The sequence below is a fragment of the Carettochelys insculpta genome, chromosome 4 (assembly GCF_033958435.1).
Source record: "Carettochelys insculpta isolate YL-2023 chromosome 4, ASM3395843v1, whole genome shotgun sequence".
Taxonomy (NCBI): Eukaryota; Metazoa; Chordata; order Testudines; family Carettochelyidae; genus Carettochelys; species Carettochelys insculpta.
The window spans coordinates 52109766-52136871 of record NC_134140.1 but is presented as its reverse complement, the minus strand read 5'-3'; the positions used below and the strand labels follow the sequence as shown (position 1 = coordinate 52136871).

The following is a 27106-nucleotide window of genomic DNA, read 5'->3' as shown; positions in this document are numbered from 1 at the left end:
AGTTCCATAGCTGTCTTCAAAAACAATTTTGTTTATCAAGTTTAAAGGTGTGAGAGATTCAAAGTAACGTACAACATATAAAAACAAAACAGCAGTCCAGTAGCACTTTAAAGACTAACAAAATAATATCATGTAGTTGATGGATCTCCATTCCAAATGGCTAAATGTAGTGTCTTGCATGTTGAATAGTAACACAGAGAAAGCCGTGCTAGTCTACATACTATCAAAACAAAAAAGCAGTCCAGTAGCACTTTAAAGACTAACAAAATAATCAGTCTTTAAAGTGCTACTGAACTGCTTTTTGTTCTGATAGTATATAGACTAGCACGGCTATCTCTCTGTTACTATACAACATATAAGAGAGACTTTTCTTGTGTTTTCTAGCTGGGAAGGCAGAGAATCCATCTTTTCCTCAAGTCTCTCCTGGATTCCTTCCAACAAGAGCCTCCCTGGCCCAGGATTTGTTCTGTCTTAGAGGCAGTAGTCTTACATCTGGCTTCCCGTAAATCATGTTTGCTCCCAGTTTGAAAAGGGCTCAGGAGCCAGGAGATGCACACAGGGATGCATGGGATGACCTCAAGGCTAATGCCCTCTTACACAATGTATCTGTCCCAGCAGATCAAGCTTTGGCAGATGATTTGCTTAATTTTACAAAACTGACATTTCAATATAAACATTCCCTATAAATATTTATTTTATAAGAATACATACAGTCTGGGCAGGGAACTCTCATGTGGCATCCTTGTCTGCCTCTTGGTTAGGATGCATACCCAGCTTGGAGACAATTTATGTCAAGATTGTGAAATAAGATGCTATTAACATCTATGTTTTAAACCCATTTTGATTAACCTGACATCACCACATGGGTAGATTCATATATTATTAAGGCCAGAAGGGACCGTTGTCATAATATCACCTGACCTGTATAACACATGCTATAGGATTTCACTGTATTAATACTTGCTCTGAGTTTAGCAGCTGAAGTAGAGCAAATCTTTTAGAAAAACATCCAATTGTAATTTAAGAATTTCCAGTGATGAAAAATGCACCACAGCCCTCGCAAAGTTGTTCCAGTGACTGTTTGTTACCCTCGCTATTCAATATTTGCTAATCAGAATTTGTATAGTTTAAACTTCCAGCTAGACTACCTTCAACTTTCAGGCATTGTTCTATCTTTCTCTGTGAGATGGAACAGATCTCTGTGGTTAAATATATGTTCTCCATGGAGGTAATTTTAAGTTAAGATCAAATCACCCCTTAACCTTGTCTTTGGCTATGTCTATACTAGACATAGAAAGTCAACTGCGGATATGCAATTTTAGCTACACCAATTGCATAGCTAAAATAAACATATCTGCACTTAGCTATCTTGCCTGTCTTTACAGGGGAAGGTCGACCAGGAGATTTTCTTCTTTCAACCCCCCTTATTCCTCACATCTCCTAAGGAGTATAGAAGTCGACTGCGACCCCTGAGAGCTCAATTTCGCATGTCCAAAGTAAACTCACAAGGTCAACCCTCAGTGGGTCGATCTTCCACAGTAGCATAGATGTAGCCTTTGATAAGATAAACAGATTGAAGCCCTTGAATATTTCACTCTACAGCATGTTTTCCAATCATTTAATCATCCTTGTAGCTCTTCTTTGAACCCTTTCCAATTTTATCAACATCCTTTAAGTCTAGACACCATAACTCCCATTGGCCAACTGTAATCTGATTTTATGTCCCCATAAAACATCCTCAGAGGCTATATCACATTTATTGTTGTCGACACTGCTTTGTAATCCATGTCATCCAATGATCACTGTTTTAAAATTCTGAGATATCAGAGGCTTTTTGTCTGTAGTTTGAATATAGGAGTATATTCAGTTAGTTTTAAATTACATTTTTAATAGTTCTATGATGTTTGCAGTATCAAAAGATCTTGTGTATGTACAATTTCCCTTTTTTAAGAAATTCATAATAACCTGAACCATATCATATTTTTGTATATACTTTTTAATCAGCTTTTTTCACATATCTAATTTATATCACAAAAGACAGCAGGGACCACAACCACCGTGTTTTGTAACTGTTTTCATGATAACTGCATTCAGAAAAATGAAATAGTTTTTCACCCACGGAATTAATAAGGATGAGTGCTCTCTAATGTAGTTCAAATATTTTGATCATTTTCAACAAGTGAATGAAAAGAGATTTTAATAAAATTTTCAGAAGAGGGCTACAGAGATCACTTTCCATATGCCAGTGTGGGTGTTTTATTCCTCTGGGTAATTTGAAACGTTACTGCTGGAATTCTGGGAAGTTCAATTGTCAGACTGTATTTTTATTAGCAACATTATGTTTAACACTACAGTTTAGATGCTGTTCTGTGTGTTGTCACGATTGAATCTAAATCTCTTCCGCAAAAAAGCAGCTCTGGATTTTGAAAAGGCTTATACAATACATTAAGCTGCATAGAAAGTATTTGCATGATTACTTCAGGCAGATAAGCATCTGTCCCTTGCTTATTTCTGTGTGACAACATGACAACAGCAGTCTTAAGACAATGGCAAACATCCTATAATGGGGGAGGGTACACGTTACCAGGCCCTGGGGAGCCCTGCCCTGCCCTGCCCCACTGTATCATGATGCTGTGCTTGTATCAGAGGTCAAGAAACTTCTTTTCTGCAGTTTACATTTGTGCAGGGCTCTCTCCCCACTTCCCCCACAGGGACTGTGCAGTTGGGGTCTTTCCCGTGCCCAACCACATCACGTGGCCAGCCCCCGAGCCAATAAAAAGACGTGCCTGTTGTTCAGTGCAGACCATGCTGCCAGGCACCACCATGACCTGGCTTGTGTGTGGTGAGGGCTCCAAAGTGGGGGCTTCCTGGCTTGGGGCGACCACAGCAACTGGCTCTGTAGCCACAGATCCCACAACCCACTATGGTGATGAGGGGGGCTAGCCCCCACACAGTCATTTGGGGCTGGCTCCCCCCCGCCCCACAAACAACACTGGAGGGCCCATTTCAACTGGCCCTTCATCCTCTGTTCCGCCTAACCCCCTGTCTCAAATGGGATTTGGGTCTGGCCCCCTAATAATCAGTCAAGGCTGCCCCCCTTGCATGACCAACACTATTTGTTGAAATTTGGACAAGTGTGTGTAGTGAAGTGGGAAGCCAAAAATCTCTTTCCTAACATTTTCTAGTCTTCTCTTTCTTCAAACTTTGGCCCCCTTAATAAAGGGAAAAGTGTCTGAAGGGCCAGGCGCAGACACCTTGCTGCAGTTTAAGCCCATTGCGGACACCTGCTGCTTTTTGTAAAATCTTTGATATTTCACTTATTTCTTATCCTAGCCTTCTCTTTCCTCAAGCTTTGGCCCCATTAACACAGGAAACATGGCTGGAGAGCCAGTTGAGAAGACACAGACAGCTGCTGCTTTTTATAAAATCTTTGATATTTCAGTCATAAAAGCAAGAGACTTCAGTTAATTTGGCCAGGTTTGTTGATGCTTTCTTTCCAATCTTCATTTCTTTTGGCAAAATTCTTATCAAATGGCCCCCTTAAGACAGGGAAAAGTGGCTGGAGAGCCAGTTGAGATGACAAAAACATCTTCTCTGCCATGGGTGTTAATATCTCCCCATTAGACTCTAACAATGGCTTATATCCCTCTGTCTGATCTGACTGTTTTTTTCCTCTTTTGATACATTCTATTGATAATGGGCCATTTCCATCTTGCGAATAGACCTTGTCAGCTCTGGTCCTTCCTTTTACTGGGACCCCATTCTTAAAATACCCCTCTGAAACCACCCTCCCCACCACTCATGCATCTGATGAAGCGGGTCTTTGCCCACAAAAGCTTATGCTCCAAAATATCTTAGTCTATAAGGTGCCACAAGACTTCTTGTTATTCTCAAAGCTACCGACTAGCACGGCTACCTCTCTGATAGTTGAGATGACAGACTCCTGAGTGGTCCCGGGGCAGAGAAGCATTCATGTGTATGTAAATTTGGCAGGCCCCATCCCCCATGTTGAGCACCTCTGTGTAATGAAGTGGGAAGCCAAAAAACCTGCCTCACAATCTCATTTCCAAACTTTCACTGTCCTACTATTTCTTCAAGCTTTGCATTGTTCCTGCATTATTTTCAGGGATCATATGTAATCAAGGGATGGGGGACAGTGGCTGGAGGGCCAGTTGAGTAGCCTCAGACACCTTCTGCTTTTTGTAAAATCTTTGATAATTCAGTTACAGCTACAGTTATAAAAAGCAATTCAGTTACAGAAGTAAGAGATTTCAGTTAATTTGGCAATCTTTGTTGAGCCCTACTTTTCCTTCTTTCCTTCTGAAAAAATGGCTGTTTGCTTTCCATGGGAGGGGAATGAAGGTAATGCAACGTGGGAAGATGACATCATATGCCCACAATCACTTTTTTCCCCATGCTACAACACTGAAAATAACCAAAATGCTATGAGGATGAGGGAACTGTGGGGTAGGTTCCCATAATGCACTGCTGCAACAGTCAATGTTTGGTGATTGAGTGTGGCAGTAATAAGTCATCTTGCAGGGAATTTGTAGGGAGGTGAGGCTACTCAAATACAAATTTACAAAACCCAGCATTACAAAATCTATTTTAATAAATTAGAATTTATCTCATAATGTAGACGTAGCCTACGTCAAACATGAAACTATGCAACAAGGTGACGGATGAGCTAACTCAGTAGTAGAGTTGTCTTGAAAAAAACCCTCATCTTTACAAACAATTTTAAAAAATTGAAGTTGTTTTTGTTGGTGTTTAAACAAATCCATTGTTCATTTACATAGTAGTTTTATATTATGTATCCAAACCATTTTCAGTAATATTCTCCTATTGTGTAATATTCTTCTATTTCAGTAATATTCTTCAGTAATATTATTTTAATGTGTTATCAGCTTTTTTCAATTACCAAAAACTTTGGTTCTGTGTACATGAATGATTTCAGCTATTTCAATAATGCATTCAGTGATATTTTCATATCATTTTTTCTGAAGGCAGGAATCAAAGGGACCAAATTTTTCATAAAAATAAAAATTGGAAAAGGCCATTTTTCAAGAAAAGCTTTTTCAAAAAATTTCAGCCAACTCTAATACAAAGGACTTAGAGAGAGGCAGAGAATCTCACAAAATGTTGAGACTCACTTATTTCTGATTTCTTCTGCTACAGTGACTGAAAGTCCAGAATAGTAAAAGCTTCAATTTTGGAAAGAGGTAATGTTGTCTTAGTTATTAATAGAACAACAAAAGTAACACTTCTGTATAAATAAAAAAGGTGTGCACCTTCAGAAATGATATTCTACCAAGGGCTTTCACAAAGAAGCAATGGTATCATGGTGCTGGTGTTATATTTCCTTTGGATGTATACAGGGCAAACTGATTGAGATTTATAGAATGATATGATTTTTGGAAGTGTTGTATACTTGCAGGTCCCATGGGTTTTGATAGGAACCAAAGGTGATCAGAATCTCTGAAAATCAGGCCACGAGAATTTCACAGATGCTTTTAATTGATGTCTAAACAAGTGGTGTATTTTAAACAGACATGATTTAACTTGATCATATATATGGAGATCTAGTTGCTGCTCTTTCCTACAGTATGAACCTATTCTGTAGTTGGCAAACCTCAATTAATTTGTTTTAAGAGAGTTTTATAACCACATATTTGATATGTTCTCATCTAGTTGTTCATGCGAAGCTTTTGGCAGGACTTAAATGCATGGGTGGTCAAGAGGATTGAATTCTTCCACTCCTTCCAATAAAAAACCCTGTCACAAAGTTCCCACTAAGAAGGATTGGCGTAGAGCTATTTTTTTTACTAACCCATGCTTCTCTATATTTTGCTGCCAGGAAAAAAGATTCCTAAAAAATGTATTTTTTTTCTCTTTTGTGGCAATTTTATTCTCTGACTATATCACATAACAATCTACAGCTTTTTTTTCCCTAGCTTAGACTTCTGTATTTGGCCTACTCCTGCTATTGTTTTCACTAAGTTTTTCATATGAAAAGCAATAGTTTTTCCAGAAATTTACTTTGCCAGCCTGCACACTGTGTGCCTAGTCTAACAAATGAGCTATAGAAGACCCAGTGTGCACAGGAGATTACAAACACAGAGGTGTGTGCAAAATAACACAGGCCATGCTTTGAAATCATGTCATTTGTGACTTGCTGGAGTTCTTTGTGCAATAGTTATGACCAAGCACATGTTTAAATGCCTGAGAACATGAAAGTCCATCACTCAAAAATATCTCTAATTTTGGTGGTCGGTTGTTGCTATTACTCTCTCTCTCTCTCCCTCTCTCCATCTATATCTATATCTAGATATAGATATAGATGTACTGTATATACTATTAGAAGCCTGTACCTGAAAGCAAGAATTCGGCATCATAAGAAAGAGGTAGCCCATGTTGTCCCAAATGGCCATAAACAGAGTTTGCTAGTTTACACTCAGATCAGCCGAAAGCAGCAAGATCTGCAGGGAGCTGTTCTTCATCCTTCTGTGCCTGGTCTAACAAATGAGCCACAGACGTCACAGTGTGCAGTGGTAATTGCAAACGCAGACGTGAGTGCCAAAAAATACAGGCTGGACTTTGAAAATTTAGTCCCAAGTGTCCTTTAAAAACAAGAAAAAGAAAAATTCAAACCCAAGTCCAGCACCCAATTACTGTCACCTCACTAAAGAGCAGCTCCTTGAGACTGTCTTCCAGAAAATGAGCCCATGCAGGCTCAGGGCTCTCCTGCTGGTGGCAATGGGTTGCTGCTGTGCTTCTGTGTGTGAGTTCACTTTTAAAATGTTAACACTGATCCTGAGCTCTCTGGACAGGAATGCAATGGCAGTTCTTAAACAGGCCTGAAGGGCCACATTCTGATTTTCTTTACACCAGTGCAGCAAAAATCTGAATCTGTACCCAAGAAACAGAAAAAGAAGCAACATTATCACTGACTGATGTGTGTGAACTCAGTACTTTTGTATGCAGGGCTGTGGTATTTTTTTGAGTTGGGAGCCACTGACCCACAGAAAAATCAGTCGGAGGCCACATAAAAGTCAAAAGCAAAAAAACCCACAGACGCCTCACTGATGTGGCCCTGACTGAGATGCCTCATTCCGCTCACACTCCAGCACCACAGGCAAGAGGACAGAGAAGTGGGTACTGAGGTTCAAGGCTTCACCCAGGCCAGATTAACTCATCTGGTACCTGGGGTGGGACCAAAAATTCAGGGGTTCAGGATTCAGTGTGGAGGAGGGGGCTGCTGGAGTGCAGTTGTGGGGACTGGGAGGGAGGGTGTAGGAGTGGGCTGGGAATGGGTGTTTGGCATGTGGGTGGAAGGGGATGGTTCAGCAACAGGCTGAGTGTGGGGTCTGGAGGGAGCAGGGTCAAGCATGAGCTTGGGGTGGGGGATCTGGGTGGGAGGTAAGGTGCAGAAGTTGCCTGGGGATGGCAGGGCCAGGAGTTCAGGAGTATACTGGAGGTGAGGGGTCTGGATGGGAGGTGGGATGCAGGAAGGGACTGGAGGTGGGAGTCTTTGTCTGGGAATGCAGGAGCGGAGGGGGTCCGGGCGGGAGCAGGCTGGAGCTGGGTATTCTACATCCACATGCCACCACTGCCACCCATGCCCAGCTGGGGAACCACAGCAGCAGCAGAAAAGCCTATCCAGGGAGCTTTTGCTCCCACCATTGCCTGGCACTGCCCCTCCCCCCAACCAGAAGAGGGGAAGAAGGAGGAGCTGTGGTGGTGCTGCTTCCTGACCCCACCCCCCATCGTGACTCATTAGAGCCCTGGGCTGGATAAGTCCCCAGCTTATCTGATCCACTCTGTGAGGTTCAGGGCCCCTTACCTTCCACAATACTGGGGAGGGAGCCCCAAGCCTCAGGGTCCAGATCCAGGCAACCTGCATTCTGGATCCTAACCAGGGGCCAGGAGGTTCCCCATCTCTGCAGGTAGTATGCCAGCATAGCCCCACCGTTTCAAGGCAGGCCCTCTCCTGACAAAAGGGGTCATGATGGTAACTATATCATCAAATTTGGCTGCATCAACACGGCAGGTTAGGTTGGCCTAGATTAAAACGTAATTAGGCCTCAGAGATCATAAATAGGGCTTGCAGTGTAGTTGTGTGGCCATGTAGCCCCTATTAATGTTGCCTCTTTCTGGAGCCCCACACGTGGGAACCTGCTATGGAGACTCAGGGTCCACCACACAAATATTTAGTTTACAGCAAGCTGTGCTGTTAGTCTCCTGAACTAACGTGCTGCGTGCCAATTGTCCATACAGACATTGTCAATGCACGTTAACAGTTCATTAATGCACTTTGAGCTAGTCCTGTTTTGAAGAGGACCGAATTGAAGTGCTGTAATGAAATGTTAATGCATATCAGCAAGGTCCATGGGGACAGTCAGAGCATGGCAGGTTAGTACAAAGTGGAGTCATGTCTCAGCTTGTGGCAAACTAAATGCTCGCCTGGACAAGCCCCACGGAGAGCCTCTCTCTCTGGTTCTTGTCTCTGTCTTTTAAAATCCGTAACAGTGATATAATGAGGTTTTTTTTCTTTGTTTTTTGTGAAGTTGGGAAAGGCAGGAGGGTGGGGACCGCACTCAAAGGAGAAATTCTAGTTCGCTGGCCAGCGTGCAGCAGGGCTGGCTCTCATAGATCACGTGACTGAGATCCATTCTAAATCCACACATTGGTAAACTGGTATACTTTGCCAGGAATAGAAGTCTTTTTCACAACTGCCAAGGCCAGAAGGGACCACTGTGATAATCTAATCTGACCTCTTCTGGACTATAGGCCATACAACTGCCTCCAAAATAATTGATTCACAGAGCAGATATTTTAGAAAAAACATGCAGGCACTATTTAAAAATTGTCTGTGAAGGAGAATCTGTCATGACCCCTAGTAATCTGCTCGAGTGGTTAATAATCCTTGTAGTTAAAGTATTAAACATTTTATGTCCAGTATGAATTTGTCTGCCTTCAACATCTACCCCTTTCTCTGACAGACTGAATAAAAAAAACATTATTAAATATATCTTCCCTATCTCTACTAGGGCTGTCGGTTCATTGCAGTTAACTCATGCAATTAACTGACAAATTAAAGTTAATCACAGTTTCAATTGCACTGGTAAACAATAGAATACCAGTTGCAATTTATTAAATATTTGTGGATGTTCTACCAAATTAAAAGTTTTGCTTACATATCTGTACTCAAAATAATGTAAAACTTCAGCGCCTATAAGTCTGCTCGGTTCTGCATCTTGTTCATCCAATTGCTGAGATAAGCAAGTTTATAGTTGCCAGAAAGAATGCTGCCCACTTCTTCTTTACCATGTCTCCAAAAAGTGAGAACAGGTGCTTGCATGGCACTTTTGTAGCCAGCACTGCAAAGTATTTACATGATAGATGTGGTAAATCGTTTGGCCACCATTCCAGAGGACATGCTTCCATGCTGACACTCATTCAAAAATTAAAGTGTTAATTAAATTTGTGACTCAAATCCTCAATAGGAGATTTGTATGTCTTCTGCCTTCGCCCCCGCCCCCGCCCCCCCCCCCCCCCCACCTCCACACACACTCCTGCCCACCCATTCTGGCATATATTTCATGTTTTAGCACTCTTGTGCGATGATTAAGCACGATTCATCTTTAATTATTTGACAGCCCTATTAATTACACTCTGCAATCAAGTCACCTGTTAACTTTCTCTTTGTTAAGCTAAATATTTTGAGCTTCTTGAGTATATCACTGTGGAGGATGTTTGCTAATCCTTTAATCATTCTTGTGGTTGTTCTCTGAGCCTTCTCCTTTTTTCAACATCCTGTTACAATTTTGGGCAGCAAAATTTGAATATACAGTAGCAGTCCAGCATCAGCTGCACCTGTGCCAAATTCAAAGGTAAAATAGCCACTTTCCCTATTTATGCTCTTAAATATACTCTAACACAAGGGCTGTAATTGGGCTCTTGTTATTGCATAGCAGCCATGTTTTCGGACTGATATTCTTGTATCGTCTTTTTGCCACAGATGAAAGGTATCAATGTTGTTCAGCAAATTTACAGTTGGATTCCCTCAGGTTCTTGGTTTTTTGTTTTTTTTTTTTTGTAACATACTGGTTCCAAGACTCCCCAGTCAAGAACTAAAACCCTTTGTGCTGAATGCTGTGCAAACAAAAAATACAGACCACGCCCTGCCCATTAGAGTTTAGTGTTCCAGCTTCAGTAGTGAAACCATAACACCTTTACCTCAAAGACATTATAATATATTTTACTGAGCTATTGGATAACCAAGAAGCTTTTAATTATAGGACTCCCATAAAGAGGTTCTTAGCATGTCTGTTACGCACAAAAAGAGATGAAAACATGCTGAAACCCCAAGGGACTTCTGTCAACAACATACAAATATTCTCAAGATTTAAAAGCTTTAAGGGAAAACCACATTTGTAGACATTACATGATGTTGAAACAAATGGGAAACATGAGATTTTAATGATCTTTTCCTGCAGCCTTCCAGATACGAGTGCCCTTTGGTTCACAAATAACTCAGCTTTGCCAGTATTTCAAGTTTTATTGATGTGTTTGTTACTGTAAATGATTTTATAAGATAAACATTAGCTAAACAAATGACTTTTAAGCTTGGGAAAAAGCTTCCCCTATGCATAAATGAGCCTTAGTAGAACTTCTACTGATTGATGTAAAGCAATGGTCTGGTCCAGTTTTAAGTGTAATGTTGCCAGTCCGTGCGTTGTTTAACTTTTCCAGTTGTTACAGGGGTTGGAAGCAGGGAGAAGAGTTATGTACAGATATCTGAACTGCAGGATATGCAAATTCTGTTTCTAATGAAAGCTATATAAACATGGTCTCATATTACACTAAAATTCACTCCAGAGATTAAGGTTTGCCCCTAAGTACAAATTCGAAAGCCTACTGAATCTGGTGAACCAATGACAAGTCTATTTCTTTTTCAAGTCTCACCTTTGTTTTAATTGGAGTCATCCATTAGCTTTTACCCTAGTGAAATGGGCCAGCAAAAGGATCCAAGTCCCCCATCCCACTTCCTTTACCCACAGGCCTCCCTGACCTTGAGGGCGCCCCTTCCACTCGTCTGTGTGGCAGAGTTCTGTAACTCCAAGGCTGGTCCCAGGTTCCTGGGGTGGGCTCAACCCCCCATCTTGTGCTCGCCTAGGGCAAGTGATAAGTTGTCCCCTTTCTAGAATGTTCTCCCCACATTCGATGCTTCCCTGACCCACTGAGCATTGTACACAGTTCAAAACAAACACCATTTTTTACACAGCAATTTTAAAAGAATAACAAAAAACGGGAACAGTTAAAGGAAAAGTCATAACCCCACTGTGTGGCATGGGGATATCACAAACAGTGTCTTTGGAATGTAAGAGCAGTTCACAGTCTGTTCCTCATAGGTCCCCAGCCTCCTTCTCAGGCCCTGGCTATATTTCAGGATTGCTGTGGGTCAGACACTTGTTTGGGTGGTATCCACATGCCTTCAGGCTCTGGATACTTCTTCCTAGCCTCAGCCTGCCAGTTGGGGTTACAATCTCTCTCCAGGTCTGGCCTGCAAGTTCTCTTAGCTAGTGACGTCTCCCTGCACTGTCCCTCTTCCCAGAGACCCCCAGCTGCTCACCACATCCAGCTCCAACCTATTCCCATGCTAGCTCTGCTCTCTGCTGCTCTTCTGCTAGCTCCCTGGGCTGCTTCTCTGGCCCTTCTTCCTCCATGGCTGAAGCTCTTTTCCCAGCACTGTTCTCAGCCTGGATCTTCTGGGAGACTCCTAAGCAGCACCACAGTTTCTTAAGAATACCCAGGCTTGGTGGCTGGATCTTGACATGCTTAGTTCCACGATGGCCTGATCCCATTTTGCTCTTCTAGAAGTGATTAAACTGCCTACAAGATCTCAGGCTGCCTGTTACTCTCTTCTCCTTCATCTCGGCAGAGAATGTAAATCTCACAACATGTGTAGAATGGACTTGGTGGCAGCTTTGTAAGCGGCAGCATCTGACTCCTGTGAACCACATACAAGCTTCTTCAGAAGAGATCTTGTGTAGGACGCAAGTGATGTGATTGGTGAATTGTGTAATGATTGTTTGGTTTTTGATTGTTCCAGCAGGTATTTTAATCAGTGCTCACAATCGGTATAGTTCAGATGATCCTCAGGATCAGACAATGTGGACTGTGGCCATGTTGGCTTCCCGGAGGAGTTCTTCCACCTCCAGGTCAGAGGGCAGTCACTCCACCCACGAGTGTGCATACAAAAACAAACCCCCAAGTCAATAGTCCGTTAACCCCAGCCTTACTTCAGGTGGGTGGGAGACAATAGTTCAGACACCTGGCCTTGCATCAGGTGAGCGATGGGGAAATAGCCCCAGGTCAGGGGTTCTAGCCCGAGGTCACGGCAGACAGTGAATGAACCCAGTGAGCAGCCTGTAAGTTCGGGGGCCTGTCCCTGGTTCAGGTCAGGGCAGCAAACCAACAGTGTGCCCAGGTCCCAGTTCAGGGCAGGGCAGCAACAATGCAGTTCAGAAACCCCAGACCCTAGCTCAGGGCAGGGCAGCAAACATAGGCAGCAGTGCAAGAGCCCAGGCCCTAGTTCAGGGAGGAGCCACAAACAAACCCCAGGTCAGAGAGCCCAGGTATAACCCAGCAAACAGTCTGTCCCCTTATTCCGGAGTGTGCAGGCACTTCGCCTGTATTGGCAGAGAGGAGCAAGCTGCCATTGAGCAGGTGGGTGTCAGGCAGGACACAGGCCCACCCACTCCACTATGTCCTGGTTTAGGGCCCCATTTGCAGCAGCGTGTTCTGCCGCGAGGGTCAGCAGGGATCTAGACCACAACACACTGACCCGAGGCCCTTTAACAGGCCTCAGTATCCCTTGGGCCACTTCCATTCTCCCCCTTGGTGCGTATGTGGGCGGCTGGTTGGGGTCTCAGGGGTTCAGGGGTTCCAGGACCAGCTGGGGTCCAGGTGGTTCAGGCCAGTCCTCTGCCACTTGCTGGTCTCGCTGCCTCGGCCAAACTTGGGGTGCAGGATGGAGCCAGTGTTCAGGCTGATCTCCAGGGGCTGCAAGGGGTGCCAGGACCAGCTAGAGTCCAGGCAGTCCAATCCAGTCTATGCCCACTTGCAGGTCTCAGGTTCCAGACAGAATCGGGGTGCAGGCCAGGGTTGAGTTCACTCCTTGGAGTCAGGCAGGTCCCCTAGGGTTTCCAGGTAATCCAAGATCAGCTGGGGTCTGGGGGGGTCCAGTCCCATCTGTGGCCACCTGCAGGTCCTACAATTCTATCAGGTCCTCAGCCTCTCAGGCAGGGAGCGCTGAGCAGACCTCTGGTTCCTCTGGAGGCTAGGCCCGGACGGAGCCCTCAGGCTGGGCTTTTATAGTCCTGGCCCCACCTCCTGACTTCCAGTCAGGTGACAGGGAGGGATTAAGTTCAGCCCAAACTGGCTCCCAGAGGAATTCGTCCACCTCCATGTCACTGGACGGCCACTCTGCCTCACCACATGGACCAGTTGGGAAGTTTATTGCTCATAGCCGGTGGTCCAGGTAAATGATAGATGGCAAGGCGTGGGAGTTCAAGAAGAATTGTTTGGGTAGGCTAGTGTACTGACCAACACTTACAATGTCACAGTGATCTGAATTAACTTGAAGTTATTTCATGTCAGTTAGATCTGCTCTAACGTAGGCAGCACTTCCATATTTGCTATGCAGAGAGTAACTCTTACAGTTATCTTTGATGTTAAAGCAGTTGGCACAAAGGGACTCAACATATGTCTTCTGAAGGCAGATTACACCTCTGTTATATTATAGACTAGGAACTAGACAATGGAGTATTTAACTGTTGAGAAGCCGTCAAGGATTTTCAGGGATGAGCCAATGTCCTAGGTTTCTTGATCATGATTAAAATAGCTGAGATCATTTAAGAGTCCATGTTGGCCAGGCTCCAAAAATTTGGCCTGCTAATTGCAGCCTTGGTTTCTCTTGCCTGAGAGGGTGCCTATGAGCTATCGTAGTGGGGTCAACTCACCACCACAGCACTGCCTGCTGGTCACTCCACCTCCCCTCACCTAGAACAATCATGACTCATTTAATTAAATCCATTGACCTTTGGGGAAAATGTATGAAGCCTGATCCTTACTTACAAGAGTCCTTTCACATCACTCCAGTGATTCACAGACTAATACATTCATAAATTTCAAGGCCAGAAGGGACCACTGTGAACATCTTCTTCTGAGCTTCTGTATAACACAAGCCACAGAACTTCCCCAAAGTAGTTGCTAGGACACATCTTTTAGAATAACGTGCCGACTTGATCTAACAATTGCCAGGGTGGAGAATCCACTATAAGCCCTAGTAAACTGGTCAGTAGCTTTTACCATTAAAAAATTATTCCTTATTTCCAGTCAGGATCTGTCTAGTTTCTGTTTCCCACCATTAGATCATATTATATCTTTCTCTGCTAGATTGAAGAGGGCATTATAAAATGCTTCTTCCCTGTGTAAGTCCTTTTAGACTGTAATCAAGCCACCTCTGAACACTCTCTTCGTTAAGCTAAATAGATTAAGCCCTTTGAGTCTATCACAATAAGGCTTGTTTTCTAACCCTTTAATTGCTCTCAGGGGGTCTTTTCTGAACCCTCTCCAGTTAATCAGTATTCTTCTTGAATTGTTGACACAAGAACCAAACACAGTATTTCAGCAGGAGTCACACAAGTGTCAAATGCAAAGGTAGAATAACCTCTCTACTCTTACCTGAGTTTCCTCCATTCAGGCATCCAAGGATTGCATTAGCACTTCTGGCCATAGCATCATACCCTGAGCTCATGTTCAGCTTGTTAGCCACCATGGTCCCCAGATCATTTTCAGGGTTTCTGCTTCTGAGGACTGAATCCCACAGTCTATAAGGCTATGTCTAGATCGCTGAGAACTGTCTGCAAAAGATATGCAAATTGTGCAATGCATTTGCATTATCTCCTGCCAACTCTTCTGTCAGGAGAGGCTTTCCTGACATTTTGTCCATCCACACGAGGACAAATGTCTGGAAACCAGCCCCCTCTGCTGAGATCTCCCTTCTTCCTTGTGGAACGAGGACAACGAAGATGTCGGCAGAATACTCCTGAAGCAGGCAGGCTCCCAACAGAAGCCCGCAGTTTAGACATCGCCTGAATATGGTCTAGATTATTTTTCCTTTCATATATACAGTCCATGTAAATCCTCAATATAAATCACTCAAATATAAGTTGTTTCACACTTGCACCATTGAAACTTTGACCTCTGCACACTTCCTCACACTTAGGTCATGACATTTAGAAAATGGAAAATTAGCATGCCTGCCCAGCATCCTCTGAGACTCTCCTCTGTCTCATACCGCACATAGGATAAAAATGGTTTAAAAATGTACTTTGGGCTAGGATTATTTCTTTAAATGCTACTTAAGAATACTTTAAACGTACGGTATGGCAAGTGAATGGTACGTTTGGGTTTAAGTGGTCACATAGGCAAAATTTATACTCTTACAGTCCCTGATGCCTTGTACCTAAATCTGTGCTTCTGAAGCAAGGCTACAAGCACCTACTGGTGGGGTCACAATTGTCATGCAGGTCTGGGGTGACCAGCCAGGGGTTCAGAACTTTTGTAGGATGAAGCCACTGGGCAGTGCTGATAGGGCCGCTGCTGCTTCCCCTGCTGAGGGAATGGCAGCCAGCGGCAGTGGCACTGTGTCAAGCTGCTTCCTGCTCTCCCCCACCTCCTGGGTGGACCCCACAGTCTGGATCTAGCCCTGGATTGCCTGATCCGACCCATGAGGCTCAGGGCTCTGCACCCCCAACCTAGCCACGGGCTGGATGCTATGGAGGGAAGCCCTGAGCCTTGTGGTCTGGGTCCAGACAAGCCGTGGTCAAGATACAGACGGTGAGCCGGCAGTTCCCCACTACTGATCTGCAAGGAAGGTGATCAATAAGGAGGACAACATGGGGTTGCCCTACTTAGCCACTTATGCAGATGCAAAAAATCTATATGCACTGGTTGAAAAGGAATGCCTGGGTATAGGCATGTAAGAGCTTTTACCTATAAGATTGTGGACTTCATTTTGCTGGTCTCACACTAGAATTCTCAAAATCTGTCTGTGCTCATCCGTCTGTGAAACCACACACCTTCCAGCTTTGGTTTGGTCTCTATTGCAGGCACAGAAGACTGTCTGACATGTCTGCAGCTTGGTGTTCAGAAGCCAATAGCAGGTTAGATACTGACTCACTGAGCTGCTGGGCTACACGCAGTGAGGTTGCCTCTGTTTCTCTGGAGTTGACTGGAGATTCTTGAGACACAGAGGACAAAGGAAATGGCCCATGGGATTGTGAGATACTTTTGGTGATTTCTCAGGACCTGGCTGCATCTACACTGCAAATCAGTAGGCTCAGATCCTGGCTTGACTTGGCTTGATCCCTCTACCCTCATGGGCTCCTTGGACCTTAGAAGTCGAAGTCTGAGCGATTTGTATGTAAATGGAACCAGGAGAGGGTTGGGTGCAAGCCTGAGTCTGAGACTGGGCTTATATTGGCGCGTGCGTGTGCCCTCAAAGTTTAGGTCAATTGTCTCAGGCTTGTGGGGCTCTGGCTGAGCACCTGAAACTTGTAGCGTAGATGTTCAGGCGTAGGCTGGCACGGGGGCTCAGACATTTGTCCTCCTTGTAGAGTTTCAAAGCCCAGACTCCTGCCTGAACTCAAATATGTACATAGCAAGATTTTATCCCTGCAGCCAGAGCCCTGCAAGCCCTTGGCCATGCTGCAGGACTTCTACTGAAGAGCAGGTATACCCTTTGAATTCATTCATCAACCTGTGCTTCCTTCATACCTTTACCTACAGCACACTGTCCAAACACCACCAAATATACTGGCCTTCATACCTTTACCTACAGCACACTGTCCAAACACCACCAAATATACTACTTTCTTTCACCTATCTGGAGTCTCAGTATCTTCCTTTAAACAAATAGCGGAAGGAGCATCTGGGCTTAGTAAAACTGTCAAAATATAGAGGCGCTGTTGCATTCACTGCCAAGTTTAAATGTATTGCAATAAATCCTGTATAAAAACTGGAAAAATGCCTTGTGACTCAAGATATGTCAGATCACTGGCAAGGAAATACTCCAACATATCTTTTCAAATACGTATTAGAGAAATTGCTGGACAGCTGAGAGTATGAGAAGATTGAAAGGTTTTGTAAAATATCCATCTTGGCTTTGAAAATGTGACTTAAGTTATGCCAATTACACTATACCTGTTCTGTTCCTTCAGTAAATAAAGTGTTATGGACTTAAACAGACATGTCAGCCTGGAGCTACTGGTGTACATATAATTACATAATGAGCCCTAACATTTCAGAAACCTATTTGGAATAACTGATATGACTGTAAAGAATTGGTTTATAAAAGAATATAAAGAAAATGAAAAGATGTAGCTGATTCTTGCTGCATGAATGGTGTATTACAATAGTCTGTGCTAATTAAAATACAGTTTAACCAGCTATGGCTTGTTGCACTTGCACAGGAGTTAACCCTTGTGCAGCTGCTTGTGTTTCCAGTTTCCAAGGAAGTCTACTAATATTGCTGCGAACTCTGCACCGATCTAGGGGCTCTTTCCACAAACCATAATAGGTGTTTTGACATCACGATAATGATCTTGGTGCAAAATCCTAGTGAAGCCAAGGCCCACACTAATTTTTTTCCTCACTGTAATTAGCCAAGTTCAACCATAAGCAGAGGTGTTGGTGGGGGGAGGGGAAGGCAGGAGGTTTTATCCAAGGTGTATCCAGGGCATGGCTAAGAGGCCATGGCTACCCTTCAGAATGCTACAGCTTCCAACAGGTGGAGCCAGTGCTCTGGGTTATCACTCTCACTGCTCTTGAAGGCCTTGTACTGTTACCAGCTGCGTGAAATGTCATTGAAAATGGGTGGGTGTAACAGATCCTCTTCATTCAGGATAAATGTAAAAAACAGTAGGAGTCTCCAGCCAAATCATAGGCACCTGCAACATCACAAAAATGAGCTGCCTGGACAGGGAGGTTTTGCGAGGCACAAAGCTGCAGAAAGCCAATGGCACAGCTAGGGAGGGGTCCCAACTCCTGGCATTTCCAGGGTCATCCTGGCATTTCCAGGAATTAAAACTTCAAGATAATGCGCGGTGATGAAACCTCCAGGAATACGTCCTACCAAACATGGCAACCCTACGCACAGCCAAAACAGGGACTGGGTATGTGGCCCTGAGAAAAGCCTATCGAGAGCTTTGAGGCTATGTGCTGGCTGACAGTTGCTTGCAACTGTGAGCAAAGAAGCAGTTTTGCTGTTTTATTCCTAACTGCTTAGGCCAAAAGGGGTAATACAAAAGAGCCTCTTTCTACCACAGCTCAGTGTAGGTCTACGCTTACCGGCCAATCGACCCACTCAGGGTCAATCTCCAGGAGTTCAACTTGGCGCTTCTGGTAAAGACGCACAAAATCGATCTCTCTGGGGTCAGCAGTTACCCCCCCGTACTCCTGTTCTTGCGAGGACTAAGGGAGGTCAACAGGAGAAACGCTCCCATCGACCTCACTGAGTGAGGACAGACCTTACAATGGACTGCAGATATGTTGATTCTAGCTACATAATTGCCACAGCTAAAATTGCGTGTCTGCAGTCAACTGTAAGAGCTAGTGTAGATCAACCCTCAGCTACAGCAGATACCTACCACACCTAGCACTTGACTGGATCTGGGGGTCACAATTCAGCCCTAGATTAGTCAGAATCTAAAGGATCTCCACTGTGTTGCACTTTGTGTAATTATTTACATCTATGCAAGGCAAGAGCAAAGTGAGGGTGAAATGCTGCTGCATCAGAAGAGCAGTATTTTACCTCCATGTTTCAGTCACTCTGTACAGTTGTAGCAAAGTAACGGAGTGGAAACCCAAATCGATACAACACATGTGCTACATACAATCCAAAAGAGAGATTTCAAAGTCAGCCTTTCCCAGGCTCATAGCATGCTCAGCGGTGAAAAAAATCTGAGATATATTCTTGCAGGTGGTTTTTATGCAAGCCATATATAGTTTTAAGATGGAACTTGATAGTTTTATGTACATGATGGGGTGACTTGTGACAGCAAGGAGTATCCTAGCATAAAGAGTCGAGAGGTACCTTCCAGTCTTGTATTCTTTTAATTCTTTGGTAGCATTTCCAAACAGTCTTTTTTTCTTTGTGTTCTCTGAAGTTAAATTTTAAAATGGATTAACAAAAATAATAAAGCATCAGAGAGGTAGCTGTGCTACTCTGTATCTTTGACAACAACAAGAAGTCCTGTGGCACCTTATACACTAATAGATATTTTGGAGCATAAGCTTTCATGGGCAAATACCCGCTTCGTCAGATGGGTCTTTGCCCACAAAAGCTTATGCTCCAAAATATCAGTTAGTTTAAAAAATAAGAAAGTGGCTGTTTTAAGTGGTGTGGATTTTTTTTTCTTTTGCTCCTGACAAGTAGTGAGGGATACAAGAGTCTTCGAAGCTTTCTGTTTTTAAAGGTGTGATTCTGTCATGTGGAAATTATTAGTGAAGTTCCTTTGTTCCATCAGGAGTGAGAAGTAAGGAATAATGTGATGTAACAGCGGACCCATCTGGCCTGCCAGGAAAATCCCATTTAATTGCTCTTTTGCCAGAAATGTTAAATCATTTCTTGGGAATGCAGTTCATTTTTGACATACGGAAATCACTGAAGAAAGTCACTAGTGCATTCAAAACTGCACTTGAGGTGGGAGCATCTCTTCGAAGTAACAACAAGTCATGTTGTCCAACTGTGCAGCAAGTAAGTGGCATACATAGTTGTGTTAACAAAAAATTCAACCTTAGTGGACTTGTCTAAGAAATTGCTGGAACTAGATTTAACCACTGTTTGAATTCTTTTACATTTTCCAGAGAGAGCTTGGTATTTTGTCTTCTGTTCGCAAGAGAACTAGAAACATGACAGAATTCGCTAATTAGTTTATTTCCTTATCAATCAAGACTAAAAAGCAAAGACATTCAATCCAATAGAATTTCACTACATTTAACTAGTTCTTTTCATTCAGAAGATTGTCAAAGTACTTCAAAAATAAGGGCCAAACTTTATAGAATGTTTTAATAAATTGGTTCTCAAATTTAAATTAAATATACTCTACTATATTTAGCCTGTTTAAAATGTACTTTGAAATTATGGCACCCTATTTTAGAGCCTAAACTTACTATAATATATTAAAATTATTTAAATTAATTAAAAATGCTTCAGCAAAGAGTCCTCCTAAGATTTTAGTGAGTTAAAGGGTACTTCTTTTTTAACTCAAAATCAGGTGAAAATATCTTTAGCTCTTGAGGTCAGCTCAGTAGGACACTGTGTCAGGTACTGCATTAAGTGCCACTGTTATTTTCAAGTCTTTACAATGGACTGGGTGCTGGCGTGTGTATGTGTGTGTATACGTACATGCATGGAATACATGTTCTTCCATGCAGAAGTTTTCCACTTTCCGTTTTGCAAAGAAAGCCTTAGACTCAATTAGTTTTAATTTCAGTTTAGTGAACAAATTCTTTGTTTGGACTAGTTCGTTCAAGTTGAGAGGCCAACTGCTGAAAAAGACTGTTAGACTGCTTACACTGTTTACCTATTCCAGTTTATGGGCAGGTTGGGGGATCAGATGGATGAGATTGAATTCTACTTACTTTAAAATTCTGAAGCACACAGTCTGATTTTCAAAGGTATTTATTTAGGCATGTAAAGTTGCGGTCTGGTCTCTACTGGTATTTTCAAAAGCATCTAAACCAAATAGCTGTTAGGCCTTTGGGGGAGTAGGGTATATATACCGCACTGGCAGCAAAAGAGTTAACAGGCACCTGAGGTCTCAGCTAGCTCACCTGAATGTTTAGAGAGTGCGGTAAGTCTTCTCAAAAAGAGGGGCTTTGAACAGTGGAGGGCTCCCATTAAGGCTGCCAGAAGCTGAGGATAAGAGTTGGGTTTGGGATCCTCGCCTGGGAAAGGAAGGCAATAGGCCAGGAAACCACATGGGTAAAATAAGCCCCTTTAGTAGGCCTTGGTAAAAGGACAGGAACCAGCTCTCCAGGGAGTAGTTGCTTGATGTCAGGGAATCTGCATGCAGAGGCTGAAAGATGCACTGTGTTAGTGCTGACCTTATCGCCATAGTGTAGCCTTTCAGGCTACAGTTACACTGCAGTTCTCTGTGGACAGAAGTCGCTGTTGGAAGAGATTTCCCAACAAAACTTCCAGTGACAGAGTGAGGTCATACACAAAAACCAAACTGTCAACAAAACTCATTTTGTGTGTGCACATTCCACCAGTTTTGTCAACAACACTAGTGTTTTGTTGGTAAAACGCACTAGTGTAACCATAGTCTTAGAGTACGCCCCCCGTCTGCTTCCTCTGTGCAGTGGGGCAGCAGAACAGAGGGGGTGCTGGGCCATCACGGTTCATTTTCGGGGTTTTTTGATTTTTCAACACTTTTAAGAAAATAAACACTGATAAATTCCTGAGAATTTTTTAAACTCAACAAACAAGGAAGGGCCTTAATTACCTATTGTTCATTCCCACCCCCAGCACACACACAGGCCTCCACTGCATCTTCTCTCCTTTCCACTCTTCCACACTCATGCTTTCTGATAGAGGAAACATGGTAGTGAATCCAGAGAATTAAATGAATGTGAGGGCTGCCTTTCTGAAAGGTAGGTTGTGTGATTCAATCAGACATTGGAAGAGTAATGCAGGAAGCACATTGTGAAATTCTATGGCCTAGGTAGGATTGACAAATAAAATTCTCGGTTTTGCTGGTCGTCTCCCAGAAAAGGGCTTAATCTCCCAGAGGATCCTGAAGCCAAACTAGGATATCAGCTGCTAAAAAAAAAAATATCGAGCAGCACAGCAGGTCTGTCCCTCTGTTGCTCCTAGAAGTGGCTGTCACATCCCTCCCTGCAGTCCCTAGGCATGAGGATAGAGGGTCTCCATGGACTGTCCCTGCCCTCAGTGACAGCCTCATAGCTCCTATTGGCCAGGAGCCGTGGTGAATGAGAACTGCAAGAGTGGTGACAGAACATACGGGCAGCATATGGAGCTATCCCGCTACCTCACCCGGGGGCCACAGGAAGGGTTGTGCCAGCCACTTCCAGGTGCAAGACTAAGACAAGCAGGAAACCTGCCTTAGTCTTGCTGCACCACTGCCTGGATTCGGAGACACCTGAGCTACCAGCCACCTAGCCAGAGCCTGTACCCTGAATCCCTCCTGCACCCCAATCTCCTACCCCATAGCCATTAGCCTCCACCCACCCAAAGTCCCTCCCAGAGCCCGCTCCCACTCCTGTACCTTCAGCTCCTGCCCCAGGCTCCACCCAGAGCCCCCTCCCACACTCCAGATCCCTAGACCCCAGACTGTCCCCCACACCCCTGCTACATTCCAACCCCTGCCCCATCTTGGAAAAAATGAGGGCTGGGGAGAGCAAGAAATGGCGGTAGGGAGGAGATGGAGTGAGTGGCAGTGGGCCTCAGAGAAGGGGTGAAATAGAAGTGGGGCAAAGATGTTTAGGTTTGTGTGATTAGACAGCTGTCAGCCTTAGGCCTGAGTTATGCTCGTGATCAGACTAGATGGTCATGCTGGCCTCTCTTCCCTTAATGTGTATGGAGAGTGGAAGTAGAAAAGACAATGACCATAGTCTTTGTTTTGAGCTCTGGCAGAAATTCATTCATCACATGCATACACATATTAGAAGGAATATGTCAACTGGTGGGTTAATTTAGATGGAAATAATTTCAGAAAAAGAGGAATGTAACGATTGCATACAAATATCCAAAGGAAATATCAAGGATGGTTTAGGGTGATAACAGGGAGTTATTAAAATAATGAAGATGAATTTCAGAAATTGAAAATTCTGAAGATCAGAAAATATTTCCTTTGCAATCGTAGAATATTTCACAAAGAAAGACAAACGTTACCTCCTCCTCCCACCACAGCGCCAGCCTGTGCGTGTCTTTCGTTTACCTGAAGACTTCTATGAGATATGTATCTATTTAGGCATAGTACGTAGGAATGTTCAAAGTGTGCCTTTCCATACATTCTGGTGCCCTAGCTATAACTCAAAAATATAAGACAATTATTACCCTCAGGTGCAGGACTAATAATTTTTACAGAGTAGTTTATAAGCTCTGTAAAGAAGAGATTGTTTTCATGTGTCTATACAATGCCTAGCAGAATGGAGGCCTGAAGTTTGATTGTTTCTTAGGCGATATCATAGTACAGATAATAAAATAAGATGATTTGTGGATTCCCATTGCTTAGAAGACCTAAAAGTAAGCTGGAAAAATACTCAGAATAATGGTGGCACTTTATATTAAGGGTTTTCTTGTACAGAATTTAGGAAGGATTATTAAATGATTAATTGATATTTTAATAATTAATTAACAGTTAGTATAAAGTCCCATGGGTTACATGTAACCCTGGATTACAACCATCTCCAGCACCTTCTGCTGATGTGCTTAAAACCATTGCACTCCCCGGGTGGAGTCCTGGCCCAATTTCTATCTATGATAGAACATGAGATAATGTATTGACTGTGGCACTGGAGCAAATTCAGGTAGTGGCTGTTCTGAAACACTATTTTTGTACAGACAAAAAAGAAACCTTTACCTGGCTGGTGGTGGTGCTCATTGTTGCTGCTGCTGCTGCTGCTGCTGCTGCTGCTGCTGTTGAAAATTGTGTCTAATTGAAGCTGTTCGGTGTTTTGCTATGTTGGAAGTAAGACCCAGTGCAGGTAGTCCGGTGGGCGGGCTGCAGGTGAGACAATCAACAGTGAATCAGAAATGTTCTCACACAACTCTGCAATTTAGCAGATGACTGTTACTGTTATATGTAAATAATTTTTGTATGCAGAGAAAATGGCTCTTTAAGACCAACCCAGGAAGTCATATCAAAAATATAGTGAAATAGAAAATAAATGTAAGGATGGGATTTTCAAAACCAGCTAAGGCTTTAGCTATACTTCAAAGTATCTCAATAAGCAGACATTCAGACTGCAAATATCAAGCTGGCTTCTCCCCAGTGCCCACCCACTTTTGAAAAAGTAGATCTTTCATTCCAATACTGAGATACTGGCAAAACATCTCAGCCCCAATCCTGAAGTCCTGACTCAAGCAACCACTCTGATTGGCTTGAGTATGATTTTTCTCTTGAGTTGGAACTGTAGTATCCAGCCCCATAAAGATGTGTGAAGGAGATGGGGAAATATCTCCCTAACTTGAGGATTCTTGGAGGAATATATGCTCTGAATGGATCTCTAAATTCAATAACTAACTCATCTTTGTCTTGTAATATCTAAGACGGTCTTAAAGCTGTTTCTGTTTTTTAAAAAGATAGACATAATTAAAGGCAGATGATACTACAAGTTGAACCTCTCTAGTCCAGCGCTCTTGGGACCTGAGTGGTGATGAATATCGTCTGGAGGTCTAGCAGCATTACCAACACTTCCACTCCTTACTGGGATCTTAGAAGACATTTAGGGATAAAGTGCAGCTAAATAACAGCACAGAACACTGAGAGCCAGGACTGGGGGCTGTAAACAAACTTTATGGGACCATGGAAAACTTAGCCACATCCATGATAGATGGTCATCTGGCTAACCAAAATCAAGCCAGTTTACAGATGTTGCTGTGCTAGAGAGGTTCAGCCTGTATGGTGATATTAAAAACAATCAAATCATGGCCCTATTTTGAGTGGCGGGGGGAGGTGGAGTTCATAATTCTGTGTTAAGGTATGAGAGAGAAGAAGCAGCAAACTAGTCTGTAAATCTTATATTCTGGAAAATCATCAGCAACAACCCTTTTATTTCTACTGAAAAGTGTTTTAAAGAAGAAAGAAACCAACAGGTTATGGAGAAATCTTATGTTTGGGCTTGAACTTGTTTCGAGTGGAGTCCTTAGCAGAATATCTGTTGACTTGTGTGTGTGAGGGACTTGAGCATTTTATCCACAATTTTTCAGCTGTGCAGTTTTCACTACTCTGTCCTTCAGGAGCAGTCATTCCCTATTGCATCTCTCTGTGACACTTTAATTTTTACAGATCATTTACTACATTGGTGGTGATGTCTATGTACAATCATGCTATGGTCTTATCATTTTCCTTCATTCTCCCTTGTTGTTATTCTCCACTGATTTGTTTCATCCCTTTTTTTTTTCTTCACATGACTGCTTAAGCCATTTGCGACAGGGATTATATCTCGGTGTGTGATTGGTGAGTGCCTATGACAGAGAAGCCTCAGTTCCATCCAGAGCCTTTGGACACTATCACAATCTAGATAAATCAACAATAGTGATATCCTTGAGTTAATTTTGTCACCTTTTTTTAAATGCAACCCTTCTTCTTTTTTTAGGCTATGCCAGTTACTTCAGAAAAAGAGAAGGCTGGTGAGTAAACAATGATTTGGTTTTTTTTCTCCTTGTATTAGTTTCCTAGAATGTTAGCAACTTATCTTAGTGGCAAAAGACAGCCTTAAACTAGGCTTACTTTGGAATGTTCAAGATTATAGACCTCACAAATCCCCACGCAAGTATTTCTCTTTGGATCCTACACTGGAACTTTTGGGACAAGAGTCATATAGCATACATGACACTAGCAGAAGTGTCTGAAAATATTCTGCAAAGCATCAAATGAACCTTCATTTGTCCTTAGTATTCAGTGTGCTAACTTTTGGATGGTTGTTAAAAGCTATTATGATGTATTTGAAGTCATGCTAAACGAACACTGAAGACAATGGGACTGCTCACCTGAGCTAAGAAAGCAAGATTTGTCTGATTGGATAGTAGGGAATTATGGTCTTCTGGAGTGTTTTATTGTAGATGTTCCTTTGGCAAAGACACTTAAGCACAGTATTAAAGGACTGCCTTTGTATCAGTTTGTGCTGCTTATGCCACCTAAATGCTATCTGATTATATGGCAGTATTAAAAGTGGTCATAATAGTGCCTGGCCAGTGTGAATTGGATGTAATGTTGCTGTAAATGATAGAGTATTTTGGACCCTAAAAAACTCTTGGCATATAGCTCAAAGTGAAGTTCATGATGGTATCTCTTCTAGTTCTTTATACTCATATTTTGTATACACACATCATTAACTGTCACAGTGTTTCCCAAGCTTAAAACATTTGCGTACTCCTTTCCGGATGTCAGCCTTATTGGTGTACACCTCTCCCAGTGCCATCCCAGTGATTATCTCATGACTTTTAGCAATTTATTTTTGTAATTTATTTTCTGCTGCATACTCCCTTGAAATCCTTTTGTGTACCACCGGTGGGATGCATACCACACTTTGGGAAACACTGAATTGTAGTATTAAAATGAATTTCACAAACTTATAGGGATGCTTAGACATCAGTTAGAGTATGGTTTCTGATGTTTATATGTGATATTTTTCAGGGCTTGTTTTTTATTTTGGAGGTGGGGAGTTGTTTTGTTTTTTGTTTTGTTTTGTGTTGCTTGCTGGTTAAGTGATGCTCAGGAAGAAAAGCTATGGTTAAAGAACCCATCCTTCCAAGATATTGCTGGCAATTTTATCTGGGAAAGTTCACAGTAATAGCTAAGTCCAATATTTAACAACCCCATTGTGATGGGTTCAGTCACAGAGATCCCCTTGAGGCCATCACTTGATGTGCTGAAAATACTACCGAGTCACCCTATCTTCCCTCTGGGGTCCCCCCCCGCCCTGCTCCAGCTTCTCCTGCAGAGTCAGACACTCTGGTCTGCTCCATCAGTGGCACAGAGTTGGGGGGTCATAGCAGAGTTACACAGACTCTGAAATCCACTCCACTCTGGGAAGGCTCAGTGGATGGATGGATGGGCCACAGCACCCAAGTGCACAGCCACTCAAGCTCATAACTTGTTCATCCCTTTTACCACTGAAAGAGAGAGAGAGGTACACGGCGGTTGTCCTTTCCCCCAGTAACAATTATCTACACTGGGCTTATTAATAAACAAATGTGATTTTATTAAGTATATAAAGTAGGATTTAAGTGGGTGCAAGTGATAGCAGATGAATCAAAGCAAGTTAATAAGCAAAACCAGGC

The 27106-nt window shown here is 43.0% G+C and overlaps 1 protein-coding gene across 1 annotated transcript in view; it reads left to right on the top strand.

The window, feature by feature from the left end:
* Window positions 1-27106, top strand: part of DLC1 (DLC1 Rho GTPase activating protein) — a 354065-nt gene that overhangs the window by 134600 nt on the left and 192359 nt on the right. The window contains exon 5 of the mRNA XM_074992829.1: window positions 25420-25453. Coding sequence (XP_074848930.1) covers window positions 25420-25453 — 34 coding nt within the window. The remainder of the gene's footprint in view (window positions 1-25419; window positions 25454-27106) is intronic.